Genomic DNA, 27,441 nt, shown 5'->3' on the forward strand with positions numbered 1-27,441 from the left:
TCTAGGTGTGTGACCCTGGATCATGCTTCATCAGCTAGAACGCATGCAATTTCTCCAAACGCCTCCTGGGCATCTCAACCCTCTATTGAGGTTAAACAGTGAAATGTAGTTACAGGGAAGACAGCAATTAAAAATTCGCATTCCCAAAACATTCATGTTGCTGTGCCAGATCTGCAGGAGGCAGTGCATAGACATTCCTACCAGCCTTCTCGCAGCTCCATCACGGACCAAACTCTTGATCCCACACTCACAGTGAATAACACCTAAATCCATGGGTGAAATTGCTGTTTATGGTACAAACACGATAGGAATTGACTGCTTTGTATGTCAGAGGATCACTCTGCAATTCAAGTACTCATTTTAGCAGATGAGCAAAAGGCAAAATGGCAGAGAACTTACTGGCAAATAAATGAATGGTAACTTCCCTCCATTGGATTTATCCAGTTCTTTGAGATATAAATGTATTCTTGATGGCCAGAGAAATCAGTCGTTCTGCATTAGGAAGCTTGATTTATGTCTTCAGCAGGCCTTTATGAAGGGCTGTGTAAGTGGATCTGGAAATAACCTATAGGGAAAAATACAATGTGGTCTAATTCATTTAATACACAAGTACTCAATTATGGTTTTGTTTTGCTTTTGTTGCTACTTAAGGAAATCTTAATTGTACAGGTATATGAAAATAAGTTACTTCATCCCTCCAAAACACCCCTTGTGTGACATTCATTACCCCCAGACTACTGTGATTTGCACCACATCTGACTTTTAATCATTGTATTGTTATGTTTCAAGTTGCTATCTCTCTTACTGTGACAAGATCAGATGCGTTTAATTATGGAACAGGATCCTGCTGAGGTTTCCAGATAGCGCTTGCCCCAAGGACGTTGCATCTGAAGTGTGTGGTTGCTCATCTTCCTTAGCAGCCTCCGTAGTCTGTGCAAGTTCCCATCCCCACAGTGAAGGTGGTGGGGAAGGAAGGGCTGCTTGGCAGAGCTTAAGCAGTGGGAAAAGGTACGTCCGGGTGGGGCAGACTAGACCAGAATTGTGTATTGAGATATTCTGGATTGAGAATAATAGCAAATGCTCTAGATTTGGACTAAGATGGACATAGTGGAGTCCAAGGTCTTGTCTATGATAATGTAGGTACATTAATGCAGTATCTTGAACTGTCTTGAACTGGAATAACAAAGACGACTCTCGGTTTTGCAACTGGGCACGCCGTCATAGCTGTGGAGAAGGCTGTTTTGTTCCTAACCTTCCAGTGGGATTTGAATCTTGGCACTGAGTGAAGAAAAGCTTGTGCAATAACCAGTGGGTTTCCTAGCACCTTCTCTGTTGCTCCCCCTCTTGATTTACAACAGTCTCTAAGATCAGAGGTTCATTTATGATTGTTTTCTGTACTTTGAGCGGCTTCCACCCCCTCACTCTTTGTCTGATCAAAAACCCCATGTTGTTTACTTACTGACGACAGCAGAAAAAAAATGGTGACTAAGCCAATTAATTGCTGCCAGAACAAAGCCTGCAGACTGTATCTCAACATGTGAGCTTGACAGTAAAGCCTTGGGCTCAGCAAAACAGAAGTTGTCCATATCGAAAGAGAGATCTACCTTTTCCAGACTGTCCTGTACCCTCTGTTCCCCCCAGCAGTGAAGTCCTGGTTCCAGACAGTTTTCTTACAAATCCTCCAAGTGCTCTGTGGAATGGGAGCACAGGCAGTGTGTCTTCTCAGAAACCTCCTGAAACTGCTGCTGGAGACATCTGGTTGCTGGAGGCCAGATCCTGCTGGAGACCTGTGCTCCATGTCAGACCAAATCAAGTGTAGATCCCTAGCCATGCTTAAAAAAATCTTATTCATATTCATCCTCTGTACGGGACTGAATTTTATTTTTCAGGTTATTACTTCCTTTTCCAGCTTTTATGCTATTGCTTGGATTGATCTGTGGATGAAGATGTCAGGGTGCTGGTGGTTTGGGTCAGACCCTGCTGTCCTGTGGGACCACACTGTTTTCTCATCTCCTCACTGCTCACTTACTGTGTAGAGTGTGCAGACACCAATACCTGGTGGTTTTGTTCCTGTTTCTTTCTGCTGTGCAAAAAGCAAAGTCTTGGCTTGAAAGCAAAGTCTTGTACATTGCCAAAGGCTGTGCTCCCTTTATCCTCAGGATGGGTTAAAAATATTCTTTAACTGTTACGAACTGTTTATTCTACTAGAGGACTTGCTGGAAGAGCACTAAATGTTCAGACCTGTTTGGGCTGTGTGAGGCCAGAGAGAATTACTGCTTTTGTGCTTTGTCCTGTGAAGCTGAGATGCAATAAAACCTGATATTGATACTGACTTTCTTTAGAAAGTGCTTTGAGGTCTACTTGTGAAAAGCAACAAATAGGAGCCAGGTGGAATTGTGCCTTTCGAAGAGTCTCTTCTTTTGTCCCTCGACAACAGTAATTCAGCAATTCCCTATCAGGTCCACTCACAGCCTAGCAGCAACTTGTGTTCTCTAGTTCTTATTCCAGTTGTGATTGTCTTAGTTCAACATTGTACTTAGTTTTGTATCTTCTTCGAGGATATTCAAGTGTTTTCCGTGACCTAAATATATTTTTAAGAGAGAGCTTTCTGATGATGCTAATCACAGGTATTTGCTGGCTCTGGAGAAGGGAGAACTGTATTATGTGAGTCAGGCTATAAGCTTTCGTTGATATCTTTGCATCTTGCGTTATACTACCCAAAGTCCAAGGCTGCATCTCGCCTGAAGTTTTTGTCATTTATCCTGATTGTGATTCCTCAGTAGAATGAACTTTTCATTGGACTCTTCAGGAAGCATTAAGCAAAATTTAGGTTATTCACTCAGATGAACCAATAAGCTTCTGTCTTATGATCATGCTTGGAAGCATTTTGAAATACCATTGGCAGGAAGGACTCGTGCAGGCAGTGAATGAGAATCCTCATCTTTATCTGTAAAGTGTGTTTTTAAATCCTGATTCGAGTGGAAACGGATTGTTAACATACCTCAAGTACATCCCTCAGTTCACATGACTGTGCTTTCCCTTAGATCTATAGATACGTACATTCTACACAGGTCTGTTATCCTGGAATCTTATATTGCTGAAGCACTTAAGTTAAAAAGTAAGTACAGAACTGAGGTGACAGAAGAGCCTTTTATATTAAAGGCTCAGCTTACTGAGATTTTGACTCGTTTCCTTTCCAAGTTGGACACTGTTGATGTTGCAGACGTGAGCTCTTGGGCACCTGAGCTGGTTGCATTTTTCCACAGCAGGGCAACTTTCCCTTTGGAGCTTTTCAGCCCAACCAGTGTGGTGTGAGCACACAGGTGTCACAGGTGCTTGAGGTGTCTCATCTTCCCTTTTTGAGTCATCTGATGGTTTAAATATCTTTACTGATGAAAATTAAAAGCAACATCTGACAGCGTATTTTCTGTTGTGTCCACTTGACCACTTACTGGTTGGAAGGCAGGATGAAGTCAGGAGTACTCCCAGGCAGCTGCCTAGGATGGAGGGGATATTGATATTGCCCAGCCTTACCCTTGTTCATTTTTGGTGGGCTTCAACACACCCGCACACAGAGGAAGATCCAAGACTATTACTCATTAAGTTCTCAGACTTTAGAGGTGTCTTTTGATGATGCAGCCTTGTATTGTTCTGAGAGTATTTGTTCTTCCCCAAACCCTTACAAGGGGAAGATTGTGTAGTTCTGTTGTGTTTTTTTTTTAATCCCAGCTAGTGATTTCACAATTTTAATTTTCCGTAAATCCTTGACAGCTGTTATTTTGTTGCTTTAATTTTTTCAATCTATTTTAATACTTAATCCTGCATAGCACTTGGTGAGGACAGGACACAAATAGATGATTCCAGCCTGTTGGGTCTTCATAAGGCCTGACCATTTTGCAGTCTTTGGCTGTTTCCAGAGAACATGTTTATGGACTCTATCGTTACTGAAACATCTCATTTTCCCTTTTCTCTTCCTCTCCTTCTCTGTGGGGAAGCAGGGAATGAACAATGCAGTAAAACATAAACTGAAATGGTGATTAGAATTTCATGCAAAGTGGTATTTTAAATGGTTCTGCACTTGATTCATCTACATTTTAAAGCAAAGAGGGTAGGGCACGGGAAACTCTGTTAGTTGAAGTATTAAACCTGCCGGGGGCACAGCATTTCCTTTCACTTCCAAAGTGCCTATCCAGTCCGAGACAGTTGGAAGTGGAAAGATGTTGTCTGTGCCCTCAGGCTCTCACTTAAAACTACCTTAACTTCTTGCTACCTCTGCTTGTGGAAAGGTTTTCCCAACATGTTAAATGCATTGTATTTGTTCCCATAGACTTTAAACGCCTCTTTAAAACACAGACCACTGCCATTAAGATACTTTTTAATTTGACTAAGATGACAGCTAACATTGATCTCTGGTAGCTGAAACTAAACAATTACTGAAACGCTGTTTTTTTCCTGACATGGTTCTGTCCTATCCCCCTTCCCCAGCACAGTTCATCTTGTCTAAAAAAAACTTTACAAATTTAGTAACCATGAGAGCTATGCCAGAAGAGGACACATCCTGATAACAGGCTTTACCTGCCTTTTGGCTCACACTCCCCTTTCACCCAGCCTGACCGAGGGGCTCGGAAGTATGAATTTGAGAATCAGGATTTGAAACAAGGAATTCTCTGTGATTGTATCTGAGGCAGTGGGCTCTGATTTACCGTAGCCAGACAACCAACTCAGCTTAGTGCTGGTAATTCTCTCTTCCTCACTCTGGGAAAGGGCTGATAAATTTCTCCCAAAGTGGCAACTCAGCATGAAGAGTCCCTCCAGGATACACACTGAGAAGGACCAAGAGGGTGCAATGACACAGAGAGGGCGTTCCTCTGCATCTATGTGTGGGGCTGTTTGACCCTCAGGCCAATTACCTGAAGGGTGGTAGGTGTCAGACATTGCCAGAATTGCACAAGTACTTCCTAAAGCAAAAAAAAAAAAGGGGGGGGGGGGGATTGAGACCCACAGGTTTTTATTTCATGCTATATCTTCCTGTCTTACCCTTGCTTTGAGCCGTGCTATCCTTTGGAATACAAGGTTGGTCAAAGCAAAGAGTCATCTCACCCAGTGCTGTGTCTTCCATAGCACTGATTGTGCTGCTCAGGGAAGTGAAATGGGGCCCGTGTGTGTACCCTGGCGCATCCTCCCAGAGCCAGAAGTGTAAGACATGTCTTAAAGGGAAGATTTCATCAGGGGCACCATGTTCACCAGTGAACTCTTCTTCCTTTAACCCATCTCTTCCCTGCTCATATTGGCTTTTGTGTTATTATCTGGCCATCCCTTTCTCATGCATATATGTACACAGTCATGCAGGTTTTTAAATGGAAAACTGTGCTATCAGATCAATTCATTGCATGCCCCACTTTCACACATTGTGAGACAGTGAATTATTCTTCTTTAATTACCTTGGGAATAATAACTTCTTCCATAATCCCACACTGAGCCATTGCTTCTTGCAGTTGGACGGTTCTCATCTGTTCAGTTTTCCACACCTTGGATCACCTTTGGCCCCTTCTCTGTGTTTCTTCCAACTGAATTCCAACCCATTTGGTAGCCGTGGGATGGTTTGATCATGAAGTACTTGGCAGCTGGGTATGTGCTGGATTTGTGCTTTGGGGTAATGGGATGTTCTCACCTCTCTGCCTGGTTACTCCTGTTCTCTCAGCTTCGTTGAAAGCCTTGACCCTTTCAGAGAACAGCCCGTGGTGACTCCAGAATCTCTTTCCTGAGTGGTAATAGCTCATTTAGAGCCTGTCATTCTTCATTCAGTATTTAAATTTTTTTCCCCCAGTATGCATTAATTTCCATTTATTGACTTTGTATTTCACCTGCCATCTTATTTCTAGGTCACCAGGCATTATAAGATGTTTAGGTGGAAATTGAGTTTATGAATCCTTGGCTCTAAGCAGCTGTCTTCTCATCACCCAGCAAACTGAACAGCCTTACAAAACAGTATTCATAATGCACAGTTTTGTGTCACTCTCTAGAAATGTCTGAGCCTCATTGTGCTAGGTGCTGTACAGAGAGTTTTTGTACTGAAACTTTGAAAGGATCAAAAGCCAAATACGAAGGCACTGTGCAGGTACAGTGCAACCAGTTAAAGTAGCCAGCAAACATATCCGAAGCCCCAGAACACAGCGAGGGAATAAGTAAGCCCATTAATTTCTGGAGACTTTTGGAGCATTGATTTGAGGCCCTGAATTGAGCTGGGTTTGAGCTTGTTTGACACCTTTCACACTGGTGGCCTCACAGGGATCTGAGACAGACCCAGCGAGGCTAAGCCCTGTGGAGTGGCTGTAATGTTTCTTCAGAGTGACCGAGCATCAAGAAATGTCTATGGGGTGGTGCTGACCATGATGCTGGTTTTGACCCAAACACTGACCCACTCTGCATTATCAGTGGACTTGACTTCTCCAGGAGCTCTGGCTTTTGTTTTGGGTGTTGATCTGGCAGCTGGATTTCAGAAGCAATATTCAGAAACTACGGAATTCAATCTGAGCTATGTCATGCTCACTTGCTGAATAATTTCTTATGTTTTTCTTGGGTCTGGTAGGCCTGGGAAGAAGTTTGATGCTTCTACCTTTACTGTGGGCTCTTCCTTTGCAGCCTGAAGAGACTGATTTAGAAAGAACGTTTTGGAAGAGTGTTGTTAAAAATAATACTGGCTGGCATTTTCAAGGCTGAAACTTTGTGGGTTGTCAGTATTGACTTACTTTAAAAAAAATTAAATTCTTGAAATACATTTTCCCCTTCGCTTATGTGTATAGGGAACTTTATCCAAAAAAACTAGACAGAATTGGCACGAGAGCAGCTTCCTTTTGCTTCATTAGCAAAGGAAGCAAATGAAGCTTTCTTTCAGTCCAAGTCTGGTAGATTTGGTAAACACCTTAACTACAGGTTTATGGAAAGCTGGCTACAGGCACATCTACAATGCTACTTTGCACATAATGTCAGCTAGAATATGCAGAAATACTGCTTTTCTTGTTCATCACTGGGCTAGTTAATACCTATGTTGGGTAGGACCCAAAAGCAGAGCCTGGGGGAATGAGAGGAGTCAAGGGTAGCTTTTCCTGTAAACGTGTCCTTAATTCATACAAGAAACTAAACCCACTCTCTGTCCTTAAGGGAAAGTTGATGAAACTATTTTATTTTTTATTCAGGCTCAACAATGGCTCTTAAACTGTTAATGTACATCAAATTTGGGTTTGATGTGCAGACTCACAGACAGCATTCCCCCTCGGATGGAGTTATAACACGGGGTTTTGGACCCACTTGCAAATGGAAGGTCTTTGAAAATGATGAGGACTGAAATGTCTTTCTCCCGCTGCTCAGTTTCGATGGAGTATGGCTTGCTCTCTCTCCTCCTCCCCCTTCAATCCCCCTGCCACACATGTTCTCAATTACTGCCTGCATTGAAGCTGCAAACATTTCTTGTGCATCTAGCTTTCTATATTGAGCGCTGGAAATATTTTAGTAATTTGTGGGAGAACTATTATGTCCCATGCTGGGAAAATTGTGTTTATGGTTCCTGCAGGGAAACAAGTTCATCAGTTCCAGTCCACAACAGTTTTGCTGTTTCTTCCTCCTCCTTTTCTGTCTTGGAGCAATATCGTAAGAACCTCTTGCCCCCATTCGGCTGAGCCTGGGTTTCTCCCATCTTTGAAATAAAAAGCATATGCTCTGCAGTCTGTGTTTTTCATTGCTGTCCGCAAAATAATCATTGGGTTTTGGCTGAACACAGTCATAGCTACTACGTACCCCAAATATTTGGGTTTGGATGTGCAGCAGCACTGCACTTACGAAAACTCAATTGTATTTTATTGTTGGTAGGATTTCAAAGTCAATATTCTGCAGCAGAGGGCATTAAAGGAGTAATAGAGAATCAAACTTGCCAGTACTGATGTTTAGTGCCTGATGTGGAAGGGGGACGGAAACAGGGCTTACTCTTTTTCTCAGCATTTGCATTGTCCTTATAGGATAATCCTTCTGGGTCCAGTTGGTAAAATGTATTCACAAGCCTTTGTTGTACATTAAATCATGCTTTGTTTTCAACTGTAAGCCTTAGGTCCCACACCCACATCTGTAACGTGTTTCTCAGTTCAGTTTCTGATTTGTAGAAGATAATTTTGTGGTTAAGGAAAATTCTGTGTTGTACTCCACCTCTCTTTCTTGTGCTGAAAGTAAGTTCAGCTCTGACAGTGATCAGGGGATACTGTTACTGCCATAAAGGAAAAGTTTTTAAAGCATAGTTACCTTCTGCTTAAATAAATGATGAGCTATTTCAAATGGAAAGAATTGCTTTTGCATCTCTTGTGTGGATAAGTTGGCTCGCAATAGATGGGCTTTTAAGAGTGCTAGCAGGCTGGGATAGCAAAGAGAGAAGAGGAAAAGGTGTGTCTGGATCAATTAGTTAATTGTTAGATAATAAATGAATCCTTTTCCAATGCACACAAACTAAGCTTCCTTTTCATTTACTGCTCCAACTTCCCCTTCAGAGATTTGATTACAGCATTCTCTCCCAAAGCAAAGAGCTCTTGCCATTTTGATGTAAACATTCATTGACCCTCTATGGAGATTTGAAAAATTACTTTCCTGTCATTAACAATGATAAAACTGTAAACAATATTGTTAAAAATCTTGGGGGGGGGGAGCTGGGTAGCATCAAACCAAAAGGAACAAATTAAAGGATTTGAATAAGAAGTGACGTGTACTTTTACTGTAGTCTTTGGAGAAGGAAATTAGTACAGGGAGCACTGCACTATGCATCAGTAGTTTCATCTTTGCAAATAATTTTATGATTTTTGCAAGTTTGGGGATTCAGATGTTTTTGCTATTGCTCTATTGCTTTGTTTCTGATATGTTGGTTCAAAAAAAACCCAACTGGAGTAAGAACAGCAATAAAACATGAGCAAAGTGATGCCCAAGATGCTCATTTAGTTCCCATTAGCACAATAAATGAGAATATGATGAGGTTTGGTTTGGTTTTATATCCCCATACTTCTCAACAGGGGTGGTTTTAGACCTGTATCACAAATGGAAGCCGAGTCATAGGCCTATAGGACCAGTACGGACCAAGGTGTTAGATTAGGTTCTCTGGAGCTAGTAACATAACTATGGCAGTTTTGGTGTGGGTTGGGTGTTGTTGGGGTTTTTTTAAGTGAATAAGAGTCTTGTCTCCTTTTCCTATTTGTAAATCTAAAGACATTGCAATCTAAATTAGCAGATTAAAATAATTCCTGATGTAATTCATGGATTTGCCTAAAGGGAAGAGAGCTTTCCTTGCTGCTGTGTAGGCTTAGGTCAGTAGCAATGGCCACAACCTCCCCTGCTTACCTCCTCACAGATGGAAATGCGCCTGCAGCCTTTGGGACTGGATCCTGTCACCCAGGAGGTGTGTTACTACCTGCCTTAACAGTGGGAACGAGCTTCTCCCATCCCACCAGGCACAGAGGCTGGAAATGTAACCAGTCTCGGGATGCTTTCACTTCTAAACCAGAATCTGGCTTAGTGATTACAGCCCGTTTTGTGACTGTCCTCACGTAGTTGGCTGTAATGACTAGAGGAACGTGTTATCTAAGGCTACGTTATCTTTTGAATATTTCTGTTATCGGCTGCTGTCATGTCTCTTGGCTCTGAGGACTGTGACACCATTCATGCTGCTAGGGTCCTAGTCCCTTCTTGCAGTTGTTCCTGATCAAATTTTTGGGAAGGGGCAGAAGGGGGGAAAATCTGTTTAAATACAGGTTTTAGGTTAATAGAGGAGAATGTGCAAGAGGCCCTGCGGGCAGTTTTCTGTTCTCCCTAAAGTGCTGCGCTGAGAGGAGGTGTCCTTGCTCTTCCTGCATGTTAATGGTTATTCCGATTCCTGCTAATGGTTATAGGAGGTCAGCATAGCACAGACAGCACCTCAACGGTGCTTAGTACGGCCATGGCCGGTCCATATTCAAGGCTTTCGATATCACTGATGCCAGCAGTGCCGTGCTACTTTGGCTCCTGGAGAGACCTGCTTCCTGCTGCGGACAGAGGTGCAGGTCTGGCATTTTCACTTGTGCTATGGCTCACCTTCTGCCTTAGCTTGACTTGCGTTCATTTTATTTAGTGCCAAGCCTCCAAGTATTTCACTTTGATGTGAAGAGTGGCAAGTAATATTTTTTTATGAGTCTCCTGGCTTCGTGGGACTGCACAACTCCCTGGTAGTCCTCTGTGGCTATGCACCACCCTGGCAGGAGCTACAGAAACATGCCCAGAGCCCACAGCGAAAAGCTGAATAAGACAGAGTGAGACAATCCTAATTGGAGTCTTGTGTGATATAGAGACACGCTACTGCTGTTCTTTCAGGTACTAGTGTTAAAGGCAGATTTCTATAAAGAAAAATATCCTCTGCTTTTGCCCTTTGCCTGTTTTGTATTGAGTGAAGCTAGTGTTGGGTTTGATGAAAGTCAGAAGAGTTGGGAAGAGAGTCGGTGCAAACCACTACCTGGTTTAAGTTCAGTGAATTGTGTGGACAAAAAAGACGTTTCTATAGCTTCTTTATAACTCAGAAAACCATGCTAATAAATCCTGGGCTCTTTTTGGTTATATTTCTGTGAAAATTGCACATTTGTTGTTGGGTTTTTGTTTTGTTTTGTTTTCTTCCCAAATTCAAATTTGTATTAGATAGCGCTCCCTGAAAGTGCACTTTTTCAAGCTGGGTTCTATAATATGATACAGGTCAATCAACAGTGACGGCTGGAGGAAGAAGATTTACTCATCCATGTTTTCAGTGTTCAGCACCAAAATCGGCTCTCTTGACACACTTTGCCTTTTGGGAAATGTAGAGTCTTTAGTAACCCAAAACCAACTCTATGCAAGACCCATTCCTACAACTGGGTTTTGCTTGTATATCCCAATAACCAGAAAGCCACGAACTCATGAAGACAGGATTCGCTGAACTTCTTGGCTTAAATTCACTTAATTTCCTCTTATATTGCAAGTAGAACTCCTTAAGTTGCAAGCAGGGCTGTAGTCAATCCAAGGGAGGCTCCTAGTGAAAGCTTAGCATCAGCCCTGACTTGCATTTTAACAGCTGCAGGGGGGGAAGCAGATCCTGGGAGCACTTCTGAGCTGACAGGGTAGCCTGCTAGATCAGGGATAGCACTGACGCGTTGTACCTGCCTCCGTTGCAAACATGCTTCAGTGCTTCGCCTGTAATGCAAACAGATTGTCACCCTAGCAGTGTTTACTCAGAGCTATGTAAGACCACCTAAATCAGTAGAAATTTATGCACCATTTGGTAAAAAGGGGCAGCACAGGATGAATGCTGACTTGGGAAGAGTTGAGTATCTGAGCTTGTCTCACACCTTGTGACTCTTGCAATGCGCGCTTGGTGTGCATGGCATTGCTCCGTGCCTGGCCCGTGTCGTGGGGCTCCTCAGCCAGGGCGGCTCTCTGGGCATGTCGGCTCCAATGACTCTGCAAGGCCTGTTTCTTAGATACTCCTCAGAGGCTTGATGGCAAGCCCCTTAAAGCTGGTTTTAATGTCAAGAAATAGAGCTGTGCCCAGTTTGCCTTGAGCTCCGTAGAACCAGAGCTGCAAAAAGAGTTTTGCCATAATAACCCATACTGACCACAGGCAGGTGTCCATCCAGTGCTCATCACCCAGATGCCCAACAGCTCTGAGCGCACACTGGGATGTTCCTGGGGTGAAGAGCAGGCATCCCACCGAAGAAGCTGCAAAGTTACTGACTACAGTTGTAGCTGCGCACCCAGTTGCCGCTGCCTTGTGCTGTGCACTGAGAAATCCCAAGGTGCAAGGGAAGCTGTGGCTTTAACTTTGCCAGCTGCCTGCCCTTATCAGAGCAGCCTAGTGATTTTGACTTCTAGACAGGGAGACAAAATCAGCTAATGATTATTATTCTCGCAGAACTTGAAGTTGCCAAATTTGTATTATAAGAAAAATAGGAAATAATTTTGAGTGAGAAGGAGCGCCTGTTACTGTCTTTATGGCTGTGTTTCCCTACAAACAAGCATGCTTATATTTTCTGTACAGGCAAGGGACAAAGATACATAGTCCACTCTGTTCATGTTCATCCATATGTTGATGAATTTGGGTTCAGAATTACTGTGATGACAGGAAAGAAAACTAGTACCTCTCGGGCAGTGTTAAGCAACAGCTCTCAAAGTTTGTGAGAGTTACTCGGTCGTTCATCTTCTGTTATTCTCTTGTTTTCTGTCTCCAAAGGTTAGAGCATGGAGACATGTCTGCTTTCAAGCAGAAGAGCAGCTAGTTCCATCAGCAGTCTGACACCTGAATTTTTTGCCCATAATGAATCTAGAAATTCAAATAGTATTTCGGAAGGTAAAACCTAACCAAATTTATTTCTTTCCTCTTATTTCTCCCCTCCTCCAGCCTCCTCTCCTGCCTTACTGTGTTGCCTACTTAAGCAGATGATAAAAATGAGTTTTCCAAGATGGAAAAAGGCCAGCACTGTGCTGTGCAACTCATCTGTGGCTGCAGAAGAGGAAGGTGGGGTCTGTTGTGGCTCACTTCATGCGATGGGATTGTTAAACCTGCTCCAATGGCAGCATTTGTAGTGCATGCAACATGTGCAAGCCAGAGACATAACCCTGTGGTTCCAGGGTAAGCCTAAGTGAGGTGTATGTGGCAATCATATGTGCTGTGAAACACAGTACACTTTCAAAGGCCCAAGAAGAGAGTGTAGGAGTGGAAGCATGAGCATATACCTATCTAAATGCTGTTTTGTTCTAATATTTTTTTTACCTTTAAGATTAGTGGAGGATCTTGTTCCTGTCTGCAACTCTGAATCATGACTGCTGGATTCTTCCATCCCCCTTGTCATTTGCTGCACCAAGATAAACAAAAATTTCCCAAGCAGAAGGTATTAACTACTGAAGATTCTTTATCGAATTAAGATTTGAGGGGCTCAGTTATGTCAAAATGGAATAGTGTCTTCCATGAAATGTTTGCTGCTGGCCTGAAATTTTTTATTAAAACTAAAAGGAAGTGTTTCAACTTGAAACTACAAGAAGTGATTTCCTAGTTTTGATTTATCAAGAACTTGTTCCCTCAACTTCTGTTGCCCCTTTTTGGGAAGTAAGATGGCAGAGAAGAGAAAAGAAAATGATGAATGAGATGTAGAGGTGAGGTAATTCCTTTTACATTTAAAAAAAATTATTTTTTTTAGGTTACTTGAGGAAAATTGAAATTATGTTGCTATAACTGATGTTTTTTTAGACCAAGAGCTGCTGTTTCTCTGAGCACCAGATAGGCTTTCAGATGCATTCTATCCACCAAACCCTTATGAGCACCAGTATGAGCACCACTAAATATGCAGTATGAATGCTAAAACCTGAAGAATGACACCCTGTGGTTGTGCGAAGTGAGGTGCAGCATGGGTGCAGATCTGCTGCAGGCTCCAGTCCTTGTGCTTTGTACCCTTGAGTACCCTTATCATTGAGGATGATTACATGGTGCCTTGCATACTGGAGTCCCAAAGTGCAAGTCAGCCATTTGGAGGTAACTGGGTGACTTTTCTCAGTGTGTGGATGGAAGGACTCCTGCCAAGCACTTGGCACTTGCATCATCTGGGCACCAGCCAGAGCAGTAAAGTTCAGATCCAGGTTTTTGGTTCAACCCCATTCACTAATATAGGTGGTGAGTGGTGACGTTCCAAGTAAAAATTGCACAGCAGGGCTCCCTTGAAATAATTTATGACCCAGGAAGAAAAATCTGTGCTAAGAATAACTTTTTAATTACATCAGGTCAGTAAATTATTCTACAGATTCATGCTCGGGACAAGTCTTGGGTATAGAAGATGTGTTAACTTCAGTATATCCACACCTTAAGTCGTTGGTTTGTGTATTGTTCTCACTGAGTTCACAAAAAAAAATCTCTGTATTTAGCTCCTTCAATGGACAAATAACAGATGAGCGCAGTAAGACTTGCGTGGTCTTAAGCTGCATTTATATTTCCTGCAGTACACCTCTACTAAGCACCACAGACTCTTTGTCGGTTGGCAGTTCTGCTAGGATTGGGAAACCAGTGTCGTTCGCATTGATCAGATGGAGCGGCTTAAGGAGGGGGCTGCACTTGGGTGGACTCAGACCTTTTCATCTCCCTTATGTAGTTTCCTTCAGTAAGCTGAGCTTTCCACTCCATTCCAGCATGTAGCATGCCTTAGTTTCTTCATGTGGTGTATTTTCTTACTACTACTTCAGTGTAGTTTTGGCTTCTCTCTTCACGTTTGGCAAGAATTTATTTCTACACATAAGTCAAGATAAAACAGATTTTCTTACAGCATCTTCCTAAATATGCTGGTGGAAGTCTGTTGAAGGGGGAAAAATAAACCAGCCAAGTTGCATGTTGCTTTCTAATTGTTTTTTTAGGAAGTATTAAAAAAATGTTGTCATGACAAATGAAGGAAGGATATGTTTTAGTATCCCAAGTAACAGTTTTAGAAAGAATATTGCAACCGCTGTGCTTTGACTAGTGAAAGCATCGTGACTTGGGCTTTGCTAGTCATAAAAAATAAACTCCCAAGTGTGTGTTTATAGAACCAAAAAAATATCTCTTGTGGTTATGTTGCAGGATAACTCTTGAATATTGTAGATTTGTTTAATCTGCAGTTTGGGAAGTCTGGACTGACGAAGTCTGACTCCAGAAAAATAGAAATCATATCAGAATTACTAGTTGGTATTGTTTCAAGCTACTGCTAATCTTTCATTTGCAGCAGTAATTTGATTTGCATGGGCTCTTGTAGTCCAGACCACATGGAACTGTTCTGATAAAGACATGAACCACAGTTTGATATCGGTTTAATGAAGGCCAATATGGTAGACACCCAGTTGACTTTTTTTTTTTAATAATCCTTGTTTATTTTTGCCATGTGTCCGGGCTTTATCCAGTAAGCTGTATTTAAGATCAGTATCTTCTTCAGCACATCCACATTTATTTGTTTGTTTGTTTGTTTGTTTTCTGTATTGCAGGTCATGCTTTTTGTGTTTTGTCTTGATTTCAGTTCCTTCCGGGTGCCAATCATTTTTCTATTATTCTGTTCCCAGTTGTCTCAAAGTCTAAATAAAGGCTTAGATAACTTCCCCAGCTACGCAAAAGTAGCAAGGAGAGGGGTTGACTGAAGGTCCCCCCTTTTAACTTTACACACTGTAATCTGTTGCTTGAACTGGCATTATTATTATTATGGATTAGACAAGACCATCATGGTTATCATGTTAGAAGTTTTGGCATAGCACAGGCTGTAGGACTTCCCTGAATTTATGTCTGTTCATGAGTACTTGCTTTCCTTGGCCACAAATCTGTTAGTTTTGTTCTGTGTTGTTTTTGAAAATGATTAACTTTCTGTAATGAACCGAACTCTGCTATCACAGTGACTCTGTAGGCAGTCCCTGATTGTATTTGCTAATGTCTCCATCCCAGATCTGAGCACAGCTAATGACTGGAAGGAATGTTGCTGTTGTCCTTTGACCGTTTCTAACAGTGCTGCGACATCTTTAGTGTTTCCCTTGGTAGGGACGGTAGTGCGGAGTTTGTTTAAACATCTCATACGAACAATAATGCTCCTTTTAATGGGGTAGCAGTATTCTAGCATCAGGCTGCAGAACTAAGTTACTGTAAGAAAGTTGAACAACACCCCACTTTCTGATCTGAGCATTGAGTGGGAAGTCAACTGACACCTATTGCAAGGGGCTTTTTTTTGTCTTTGGAGTTCAGCTAAGCTGTGTTTTATCAGTCTCACCAAAAAGCTGGCTAAGTGTTTTGGCTAACAAACAAATATGCTGTTTAGAAAACACCAACCATTTCACTGTTTGTAATTTTCAGCATCATTTGACTGTATAGTCTTGTAATTAGATGGTGTAAAGTACATAACATGTTACACAAATATGTCAAAACGCATTAACAGCACAAGTGTTCTTTACTGCTTTCCTAAATACATTTCACAATATGTCGTACTAGAATCCACCTCTTGTCATTATTTATAAACTGCAAAGAAGTTAAGATCACCAAGAATTAGATGATTAGCATGAGACTGTCTTTCTGTACTAAGAATATAGATTATCATGATAATGTACAGAGTGAAGCATACAAATCTCTTCTCATCTAAAATGAGAAGACAGCCTGGAATAAAACCCAACAAATTATGTTTTTCATATTCACTCAGATCAACTTGCTGCTGCTGCTTAATTCCCATTCAGTTCAACTGCTTCTTTGCAAACTTTTGGGTTACCTCCAGACTTTGCATTTGAATGCCTTTTAGGCATTATGTTGCTTTTGAATGGCATTTGGCCATGGTTTCTGACATGTGGGGAGGCCAGCTGCCCACCTGCTTCTGGGAAAGATCTTTTCCATAGAACAAACAGCTCTGCAACACTACCCTGCCGAGGCAACAATTAACTAAGTAGTTTCCTTATAAACGAGAAGATAGGACTTGTGGCTTCCTTAAAGACCATCGTCTGTGCTGAACTTTCAAATGACCCGTAGCAGTATTCCCACAAACGTGTGCTTTGTGTGTGACCCAGAACCAATGGAAGCGGCATTCATTCCAGTATTATCGCTCTTGTGATCTAGGCAGGCCTGGGGACCACATGTCTTAAGGAGACACTTCTGGTGCGAACCTGTAAGTGAGGCCAAGCAGTACGCTTTCCTGCCCGCTTGCTTCTCCCGTGGAGACTTGAGTGCTGTTTGCAAACTGAAGTGATGCTGTTGCTGCATCCTACACACGCTTTCCTGCTCTGTGCAAGCTTGGGTATTACTTCCATACACAGTGTAAGCTTTGCAGTTTCAAAGATCTAATCTAATAATAGATTGGTCTACATTTGCTGCGTTGCCAGAAAAAGACATATGTTGTCAGGCAGTTGAAGTCAGCAACAGTGCTGAAGTGGAAATGTGCTGAAACATGAAGGAGGCAGAAATCCAGAAGAATCTATCTGAGGCTTGGCTATTAGAAAAACTAAAAATATTGTCGTCTTACATATATGCTTTCCACATGTACTTAGAGAAATACTGTTTGCCTGATGTCTCAAAGTGATTAAAGGGTAATTCTTTTCCTTTCTTGGCTTTGGTGTGATAATAGAAGATGCTGTTGGCATTCAGCTTATCAAGAACTGGTGTAAGAGGAAAGAAATTATTGGAATAACTTGAATGTAAGAGGCATGTGTAGTATAGTGCAGGAGAGAAATATGACATTGGGTTCCTTCTGTCATTGATGATTCAAGACACAATTTTTGAGTTGCACTCACAGTGGAAGTAGATCTTTACTTATCTATGCTGAGGCACAGGTTTTAGTGTGAGGACTTGAGTTTTGGCAGCATGCGGTGGTACGAAAATTTTCCATGCCGTATTTTATCACAAAATGTTTGCAATTCCAATTTTTCACTTTTAGATTTTCCTTGGGAAAAAGAATGCATCACTAGCCTAAACAAAGTGAATGTATACCACAAGAACCACTGGTCGTCTCTGTGCTGGTGAAAAGACTTTGCTTTTAAATTCAGACAGCTCTATGCTGCTGACCTTTTACAGAATTGCAGTGAGGTGGGAATTAGGCTTTGAGATGGTCTATGAAGATGTGAGGTTTTGACATGCGTTCTGAGCCAGCAATTACGGGATTTCATCTGTACATATCCCTTAAATATCATCACTTTTAGATGTGTGCTAAGAAAATGGCATCTGTCACAATCACTTTTTCTGCTGGGGTCAGTGTGTGCGCACAGATGTGTATTACTGTTCTGGAACAAAATTCCTCCATAAATGCCATCGCAGATCAGGAAAGATTTTATTTATTTTTTTTTTATATTAACGTTTCCTCCTTTAAGACCACTAGCTTCTCCCTAGTCAGCATGCATGTGGCTTGGTCGGGTAGTAGTAGCAAAGAATTTTATTTCAGTAACTTCTCCAGGGAATTCATCCACTAAAAAATAAGTACTTATACCTCCTGGGACCCACCTGGAGCAGCATCCCAGCAGTCCTTTTTACCCAGTTTGGATCATCCCTCGCACAGGTAGCATCCTTGTGCGGTTAAGAAGTGAGTGAAAAATTTGGGCTGCTACTGTTTTCTGCTTCTTTGGCACTATTCCTGGAAAGAGTCAACTTAGCTACTGTGACAGCCACATTTACTATTACCAATGACACAAAATAATTAAGTTGTGGTTTCTGTTGTGGTGGGGCCACTTGCGTATTTTATAGTGATATGTCTGTGCTAGGAGGGAGAGTGTCATGCTTGATTGTCGTGACGGATGCTTCCAGGAAAACAGGACGAGCCTCTAAAGGCAGGTTGTCTAATACTTTCCATTTATATGGAATCCTGTTGGTTACATGGCAGATCCCTAACAGAGCTGCATGTTGTTTCTTCTAGTTTTTCTGATGAGGTGAGGGGGAGGGCAGCAGCCATCTCATTTTTCTCCCTGTTGTTTTTGGAGGGGATAGCTGCAATCTTTGTTCTTTTCAGTCAGTCAGAAGAATGCTCAAGCCAGTTTTTAGTCTGATTCTCTAATCAAGAGAATGCTTCCATTTTTTGATGTCTTGAGCCACCAGCGTGGGGTTCCTGGCTTTCAGAAGTCCTAGAGACTTTGGGACACAGATGCGCAGCAGTGCTGAGAAGCCCTGGTAGTCCCTGGTTGCCAAGTCCTGCTGAACTGTGCTCCATGCAGGCACTATACTGTGAACACGCTGTGAAATTTGGGGGCCTTAAGAACAATCTTTCTTTTTCCAGTATTTAAATTATTTTCTGTAGGTTGCCTCAGATAAATCTGATAGTATTACAGTGTAACTGCGAAATCCTGCTCTTTGGTCCTTATAGACACAGGCTCTTCCTGTTGCACCCAATTTAGTTTCCCAGAGGGAAAAATTTCTCTTGTGGCTTGGGCAGCAAACACAGTCCATGTGCTCTGGCACGCTCCTGGAAAGGCTGGGAGCCCTCATGGGTCAGGGATGCCAGCCAGCACTGTGCTGATGCTCGACAAGTGCCTGCTCTGCTGAAGGTGAACATGAGCTTGCAAAATGTTGTGCAAACCTTTCTGCCATTGCTGGGGGACCAACTAGATAGAAGCTGGAGAAAGTTTATGGGGTGGGTTGTGGGGGTTTTTTAGTAGATGCTACTGTACATACATTGGTGTGTCAGGGGAAAAAAAATTCCAGCTGTATGCGGTGTTAAACCTTAAGGCTGAGGCTTTCTTTTGTTTGTGTGTCTAAAGTGGTAGAATCCCATGTCACATTTGGTTTGTATCTCATGCTAGAGGTGACATTGTGCTCAGTGCTCAATGAGATGGCGAGGCTGTGCCGCATGTGGCCTGCGGTGTCAAAAGATGAGCACAGAGCAGAACAGAGGCAATAGGAGATTGAGGAGGAGGGAGGCTCAACCTTGTGTTCACGTGCTCGATGGCCACTACCACTTGTCTCTTCGCCTGGAGCTCCCCAGGGAAGGGAGGCATCTACTGAGGGAAGGGGCAAGGACCAGCAAAGGGAACTGGGATGCTGTCTGCTGGTGGAAAAGGGGTCTGAGGCAGCAAGAAGAGATACTGCAGCTTGGTTGAGAGATTAGATGTCAAACCTTGACAAGGGAAGAAACTTCAGTGGGCAAGTAGGGAAGATGAGTGCATGTGTGAACCATGGGAGGCTTTTGCAGGGCATTGCAGTGACCAGTTGGTGAGCAAAGCCTTTTGCTCTGTGTCAGTGCAATACAACAGGTCCTGGGCTGTGACGGGAAGCCTTAAGGGATGCGGTAATTAAGAAAAGTAACTAAGTCATAAAAATAATAAGTGTTTTACCAGCTCCGTTGTGCACAGGCAGGCAGCAGGGAATGTGGGTCATGTAGTGTGAGTGGCTGAGCCAGGGATAAAATCCAGGTCTGTTAATGCCTCAGGCCTTTCCATAAACACCAGACCGTGCCTCTCCTCCAACACAGCTTGGGTGGGAAAGGACCTCCGTTTTAGGTGGAAGACCAGGCTTTGCTCAGTCCCGTGGCTAATCATGTTCTCCTGCTGTTTACCTTTCCCAGGTGCAAGTTCTTCAGCCTCACCGAAACCCCAGAGGACTACACCATCATTGTGGATGAAGAGGGCTTCCTAGGTAAGTGTCAATGTGTGCCACTTCAGTATCCAACCTGGGGGTGGAGGAGGAAAATGTGTCACCTCTCGCTGAGATTACAAACCAAAGTGTTTGTAAAACAGGTGTGTTTGTCAGTGCTAGTAGTACAGCTATGAAAGGTGCTTTGATCACTTAAGCACGCTGTCTCTGCTGCTGAGCTGTACAAGGCGTTTCACACATGGAATATGAATATATTTTAATGCCGGGAAAAGAGCACACACAAGTCTTAAAGAGCAGCTTAAGTGTATTTGAAAAAGCAAAACCATCTGCATATCGTTGTATTAAAATGAGCTGGCCTTTGTCCCCAAGCCTCCACAAGCACACCACATCTTGCGTCTCCAGCTGGTTCATCCAACCTCTCTCTTTAAAAGGAGCACTTGAAGATAAGTAGTTCGTATCATCCCCACAACCATCACAATTCTGTGGAGTTGTGAATCAGCTCCTTTGGCTCATCACTGAAAGCTGTGATTTATCCCCCTTTCTTACACCCAGCTCTCTCCGTACTAAATGTGCCATCTTTGCACGTGGTGGCTGAAGGTCTCTCTCAGCCTGTGTCAAAGGTGGAGTCGGCTGCGTGTCAAAGAAGGTGGTTGGCATGTGCTTGGGAGCTGCAGGCGCTTGGTGTTGGGCGAGTGCTGATGGAGAGAATGGTTTGGCTTTGCTGATGGAAATAGTTTGTAATAACATTTATCATGTGGGGAGGTTTTGTTTGTAGCAGTGTTATTGAGGTAGTAGAATGAGGAAGTGTTGTGCAGCTATTATTATTTTTGTTCAGTCACTGCTTTCTGTGGTTGGAATTAAAAGTCTACACATTTTACCGATTTGGAGAAAATTCATTAAAATATGAAAAAAAGAGGATTTCATTCCTGAATAGGAATTAACTGTCGAGTAACTACCTGTGACACTGTAATATTAAATGGGTTTGTAATATCCAAACCCTAAGGAGAAAATTAGAAACTATACCATCTTTATTTAGTACAGAGTCAAAGTTCACTAGCATTGCTGAATTATTCCCCTTTCTGTTTCAGGAGTACTCAAAACATATAATAGAATAAATTATTACATTTTAGAACACTACAATGGTGGCTAAACATTTTCATAAAATAATCACTAGGTTGAGAATAGGTGAATGAATCTTTACAGCTATTGCTGTTTGTAATCTGGGAGTTGTAGGGTTTGATTGAAAGTGTATGTCATGTGTTCTGCTTTGGCTCCTGAAAGAGGAGGTGACATAACAGTTCTGCTGCCAGAATGTCCCTTGTTACATTTCTTCAGGGGGAGTATGCACAAAAATTTCATTACTGCTATCGGTAGTATCAGCTTTTTTATTATTGGTGGCAGCTGGGGGAAATCGATTCAAGTTTGGTTTCGTCGTAATAGTAGGATGCAAAGCCTCCCTCTAAGAGCTTCATTTTAAGAGAGAAGTCACCAAAGGAGGAGAAAGGGGTTGGGTTTTTTTTCCCCAAGGGCCACAGCACGCGGCAGAGCAAGAAACCTGGAGAGTCCCATTCTCAGGAGGGAGTCTGCATCACTGAACCGTGCTGTCCCTGCGGATTTGCCATGCTAGGGGCATGCTCATCTCCAGCATCACATCTGTGTCTGTGACATCCATGGCACTCATTCATTTCTCTGCCCAGTTGGCACAAGGCATATTCCTCAGTTCAATCACTGGTGGCAAGTTTGGATTGCAACCACCCCCGTACAGCCTCTAGCAGCCACGCTATTTGTCTCTCTGGAAATTATTCCAGCTTGAAACAAAGATAAGCTCAAGCAGTGGTTTTGCTCATCAGTAGCGGGGGATTGTGTTGCACTGTGTGCGCCACCGGTTGTACTTGGAGCAAATCCCACGTCTAGCCAGACCAGTGTCCTCGAGGAGCTGCATGTCCCACTGCTGCCCCAGGTTATCTCTGTGAACCAGACAGTGCTGCCGCACTTCAAAGCGGCAGACCTCTCTGCTTGGACCCTTTTGACTTTGTTACCTTGGCTCTCATAGGCACATGAATTTACTGCTGATAGTTACAGTACCCATGTAGCTTCTGTTGGGCTATGGTATTGGCAGCATATAACATCCCTTTTTTTCAAATATGCCGCGTGCGGTTGGGGTGTTAAAGCAGGGCTTTGCAGGAGAAAAGATCACCTTCCAGACAACACAGGGGAAGGAAGGAGCATGCTAAGGCCATCTTCTACTACGGTATGGTGTGGAAGCCAGGCGCATAACCCAGCATGGGTAGTAGTGTCACAGAGCTGGCAGCTTCATCACCTTTTCTTTGCTTTTTGCTAGTAAGTGATGATCTGCATCCTGCTAATTCTCCTAACACAACACCCATGCCCTTTGGGGTTGTGTCCAGCCCATGCTCTTCTTTCTGAATTGTCACCACCACATCCAAAGCTTCCTCTCAGGGTTAACCCTGACCACAGTCTCCACTGTTGCTCCATCCCTGTTCCTCGTTTCCATATGCTGTAAGGTTTTCACGATCTGGAGGAACTGAGGATCTAGGATGCCTTGTAACAGCAAAAGGGCTCTGCTTCATTCCTTGCTTCCCCTCACAGTCTGGCTATAAATGTCTCAGGAGGAGGAGTCTCACTTGGCCTTTTTATAGCGTGTAATCAGCCCAGGGGCTTGAACAGGATCAAAATCTATAAGAATTGCAGCATCCCACCATCTTGCAAAACAGCACCAATCACGTCTCCCTCAAGTGCATATTGACCTGACTAGTAAAGTGCCAGGTTCAGCTCAGGAATTACAGGGTAAATCTTCACCTTTGGTGAGCAGTTTAGGTAGCAAGTCCAGCAGCAAGTGACTTCATTTTTATTTTTTTTTTTTTTTTTTTCCCCCTCTCCAGGTAACTTTTGTTCTTGCAGTGCTTAACAAACTCGATGTAAGTCTCTGAAGGGCAGGCTTTTGTGTGTGGAAAATTAAGACCTTTCTTGCTCAGGCACCTGTATGAATTTTTGCTGCTGCAGCAGTGAGAAGATTGTCCTGTTAGCTGGCATCTCTCATGTTAGCAAGGCCCCTTCTCCTGCATATCACAAACACACTGAAGGGAAAAGAACAAGCTGGGGAAATACTTTCAGCAGTTCTTGGGGTTAACACTTCAAACATACTGACACGCAGTAATCATTCTTAACTGTTTTGTCAAAAAATAATCCTCAGGCTTGTTTCTCTGAGAGTAGCAAGTGAGTCGGGCTGGTAAAGAAGTCATTATTTCTTCTCCCCAGAAAACGTCTGCAGTGCAAAGCCATAACCTGCTTAAGCATTCATCGTGCTGGAAGGGAACGGCTACAGCCTAATTCTTTGCTTTAATTCCCCAGCGGTGAGGTGGGGATTATATCTGCACAGAACCTTGTTTGTTCCAGTGGCTGTTTCTTGGGCTTTGGCCTGTTAATGAGGAAGAATTTTATTCAGCAAGTAACACGGGGGGGACAGTGCACAGAAAGCTCTTTTCCTGGCTGATACTGAGATGAATTAGCAGAAGGGTTTGGCCATGGGCCCTCCTATTTGAAGACAAGTGTCTCAGCTACTGGGGTGCTTGGACAGCCATGTAAAACCCTTGCATTTATCACCTGCTGTGCAGCCAGCGCGTGGCAGAAAAGTCAAGTGGCTGCTGCTCCCTGAAATATAGGAATACTTGTTTGAGTTTGGTTTGCTTTTTTCACAAGGTTTGGCTGAAAGCAGGAGCTGCCTGTGCGTGGAAGCAGTTGCTGACATTGCAGTCCTGTCCTGGAGATGCCATCTGAATAAAATAATGGGGTTTGGGGGTAGCAACGTTCCTCCAGTGGCACTCCCAACAGCTGTCGCATCACAGTTTCTGTACCATATATCCAGAGAGCCTTTTATTGGAGGTAAACGGGCAGTTTGGGTGTTTGTCTTGTTTTGATTGTCCCTTTTCTGTTCCTGGTTTCTTCGGCTGGTTTGTCTGCAGTCCTATTCATCCTTTTTTCTCTTGGAAGTCCACTACTAGGTTTAGTGATAGCTCTGCTTGGGTAGCTTTCAATGAAATGCCATCCATCTAGCCTCCCATTTTATAGCACTTCTCTAACTAAACAGCACAGTGTGAAATGGAGAACTAACGCCCTCCCTCAGCCACCTTTATTCTCTACAAGCTTAATGAAGGAAGAGCCCATCCAGTGTCATCTATGTAAGTTGGTCCAATTGCATGGAGGTGAGAGATGGCTACAGTTTACCCTCAGGTATTTCTTTGTTTCAGTATCTCTTGCATCCACTTGAAATGATGTCCAACTGTTTGATAAGGACCTTCCCAGAATCACCACCACTGGGACCTGGCTATGTGCTAAGGGAAGAGGAGCTCCTCTGTACTATCTTTCCTATGGCAAGGTAGTCTCTTTGCACCTAGAAGGCAACAAGTTCTACTTTTTGAGTTTCTCTCCTATTTATGATGGAAAGAGGAGTCTCCCTTTTTGAGACCTCTTACAGGGCAGTGAATGGAGTTTGAAGGCTTCTTTCTCCATTGGGGAGAAAACCCCTAGCCTGTTGCTGCCCCGACCTAGCTGCCTCTGTGACCTTGGCAGCTGTTGAGTTGCTCCATGAACATCTGCATAAATAGGGACTGTGACAGTCTGTCACCCAGGTGAATCCATCCTGAAGATGGAAGATTGTAAAGCAACATGTTGCTACCATTTTCAAGGTGAGATCACTGCCTTCCCAGCCTTGGCACTTGGTTGGTGTCCCTTGCATGTAATCTTTCTCTGTAGGCAATGAACTTAAAAGGTATCAGAGAAGGGGGAAAGAAATCAAATGCTGGGGTCAAGTGAGGAGTGAATCCTTGTGATTTCCAAGTTGGTAAACATGCATATTCTAGTTTCAGGGAAATTGGGGGTGGGTAAGGGGAATACATCACATTCCTGTTCTCTGGTCTTCTTTCTCCTAGAACTGGTAAGACCGTTTCATGTAGGCCCCTGCAGTCAGCAGACCTTAGGTCCTGACTGATCTCTTCTGGATTGGAAACAGAGTGGAAAGACAATTTGATTTCAGTACTGAAGCAGTGGTGGGAAACATCTCCTTCTCTGGTGCAGATCCCCTGTGTGAACATAGAGCAAGACTGTCTCCCCACACTGAGGTTCATCTGCAAGATGGAGGTGACAGTCCTCCTTTTAACCTTCTTTGGCTGCTTAATATGGCTAGTAACTTCTCTAAGGCCAGAAATCCATGCATTTACAGTTTCCAGAATGAGGCAGCTCCTAATCTTAGTTCATACCTTACAATAAATTGCCCAGTACATTAAGAATAATGGAACTATTTGAAAAATCTCAACTAGGCAGAGAGATTTTGTCAGAATTCATAAAATGTTGACCTCATTCTAATAAAAAGAAAGGATAGAAAGAAAAAAAGCCCTCTTGCTGGCAGTGCTTTGTTTTGATAACCATCATTCTCAGACAACCTGTTCCCTATCTGACCTTGGATTCAGGACCATCATATGCTTTAGTACCACATTGAGTCCCTTTTTCAATAACATCAAAATGGTAAATTGCTTTCAGTGTCCTCTCTCTCATCCTGTATATAAAATGGGCAAGAAATCAGCTTATAAATAAGTGCAAGCACAGAACCCATCTAGCTGGGAGCAATCTGTAACTTTATTTAAAGATACAGAGGGAAGCAAGCTAATAGATGCATCTGGGTTTTTTGAATATTTCTTCTATAACTATTTCTCCTTTAATTTTTTATTGCCCAGTGACTAGGCCTTTGTATCTCAGGCACAGTGGCTTAATTTGCTTGCTGACATTTATAGCACTGAATTCCTTCCCCGGGACCGCCAGGAGAGCCTGCTGGTTGCTAGGCAGAAGATGTTTTTCTCTATTAAACACGTGCACAATCGCTCTCTTTTGGATCTGTGTATTGGCCAGACTACACTGTGTCTGTGGTTTTCAGGTTTTTTAAGTAATGTGGTATTAATGACCTAAATTCAAATTAAAAACACAGGGATTCGACTACTGGCTAATTAGAAATATGTGCTTTGTTGGGAAGGTTTTTGCTGCAATGCATATATGCTGATATAGATCAATAAATATGTTGGGGGGCTGTGATTGCATGCCCTCTCCCAAGAGGTGGTAGGGTTTGGCGGTTAAAGCTTTTGGGGGAAGGGAGGGAAGGATTCCAAGGTCTGGTTTGTGTCACCTGGGGAAGTGAGTGCTTCAGCTTCTCCTTAGAGCTCATGTGTGAGTGGATTTGCAAATCTTGATAGCACGTATTATTCCTTATGTTTGTAACCTGCCACGTAAAGTCTTTCGGTCCAGTTTCTCTGTTTGCTCCTATTTAAAGAAATACTGCATAAATAGTACATATTTTTCACTGTTTCCTCCAGCAGATGGGTGTGTATCGATAACCTATTTTTGTTTCACAGCCTGTGATGAGAAAGCCCAGACATTTCTTCCTGAACCATTTGACTGGCCATGATTTCCTCCTCTAAATTTATTACGTCTTGGCTGTTTCCTAGCGCTTTCCAACGTCTGAGATAGATGAGCAGATAGATACCACGGCTCACTCTTATCAACCCTCTCTCATAAATGCAGGACCTAAAAAAGCTTTTCTGGCTGATGGAACGATTCACTGAAATTTTAGGTTGGTCTCTAAAAGCAGGATGCAGCTCTACAGAGAAGTAGCAGCCCTGCTTATTTGTTTCACTGGAGAGCATTTGACCATCTGCCTGCTGTTCCACCGGTGCATTTCTGTTTGTTTTTTTTAAGGCAGGGCTTAAGGGGAGTTGGTGGCTTTCATTGTTTGCCTGTATCTGGAGCTAACCACAGTCTGCCAGGTTGGTGGAGGCACGCCAGGGTAGCTCACTGTGCACCCCATGGCAAGGAAGGGACAAGTCTGAATATGTGCTGTGAGACCTTTTGAAGTATTTGTATATTGTAAGTGCTGGTAGGACTGTCATTTGTGATCTTTCCCTGCTTTTTAAGTGAATTTTATATGGAGCACCCTGCGAGAGATGAGGAAGTGCTGTTACCCCCATCACAGGCTGAGAACTAAAGCACAGGGAGACCTGAGGGATCGGTGATAGAGCAGAGACATGAACCCCCTTTCCCAGGGCTGAAAGCATTCGACCCTCAGTTCCCAAACTTTGCTAGTTGTGAACCTACTTTTAGGTTTCAAGCCATACTTTTCTCAAGTTCGTGACCTGATGAGGAAGTGGATTCCCTCCACCTTGGCATCTCATAAATGCTGTGACTATAGTCTAAAACTGGTGAGACTACAATAACCTTCCAAAAAAACAGTCTTTCATCACCTGCAGTCAGAGAAAACATTTCTTTCGTGGTAATCCCTTGTAAAATGCCAGCACCGGCACTCCCCA

General features: G+C 43.0%; 1 protein-coding gene across 3 annotated transcripts in view; it reads left to right on the top strand.

The window, feature by feature from the left end:
* CASTOR2 (cytosolic arginine sensor for mTORC1 subunit 2) overlaps positions 1-27,441 on the top strand; it is a 124,559-nt gene that overhangs the window by 46,658 nt on the left and 50,460 nt on the right. For 2 of the 3 annotated variants that reach the window (XM_075032439.1, XM_075032442.1), the window contains exons 2-3: positions 20,043-20,113; positions 23,792-23,974. In XM_075032439.1, coding sequence (XP_074888540.1) covers positions 20,043-20,113; positions 23,792-23,974 — 254 coding nt within the window. The remainder of the gene's footprint in view (positions 1-20,042; positions 20,114-23,791; positions 23,975-27,441) is intronic. The other variant, XM_075032441.1, reaches the window with a different exon arrangement.

This window comes from Buteo buteo, chromosome 7, assembly GCF_964188355.1.
Source record: "Buteo buteo chromosome 7, bButBut1.hap1.1, whole genome shotgun sequence".
Lineage (NCBI taxonomy): Eukaryota > Metazoa > Chordata > Aves > Accipitriformes > Accipitridae > Buteo > Buteo buteo.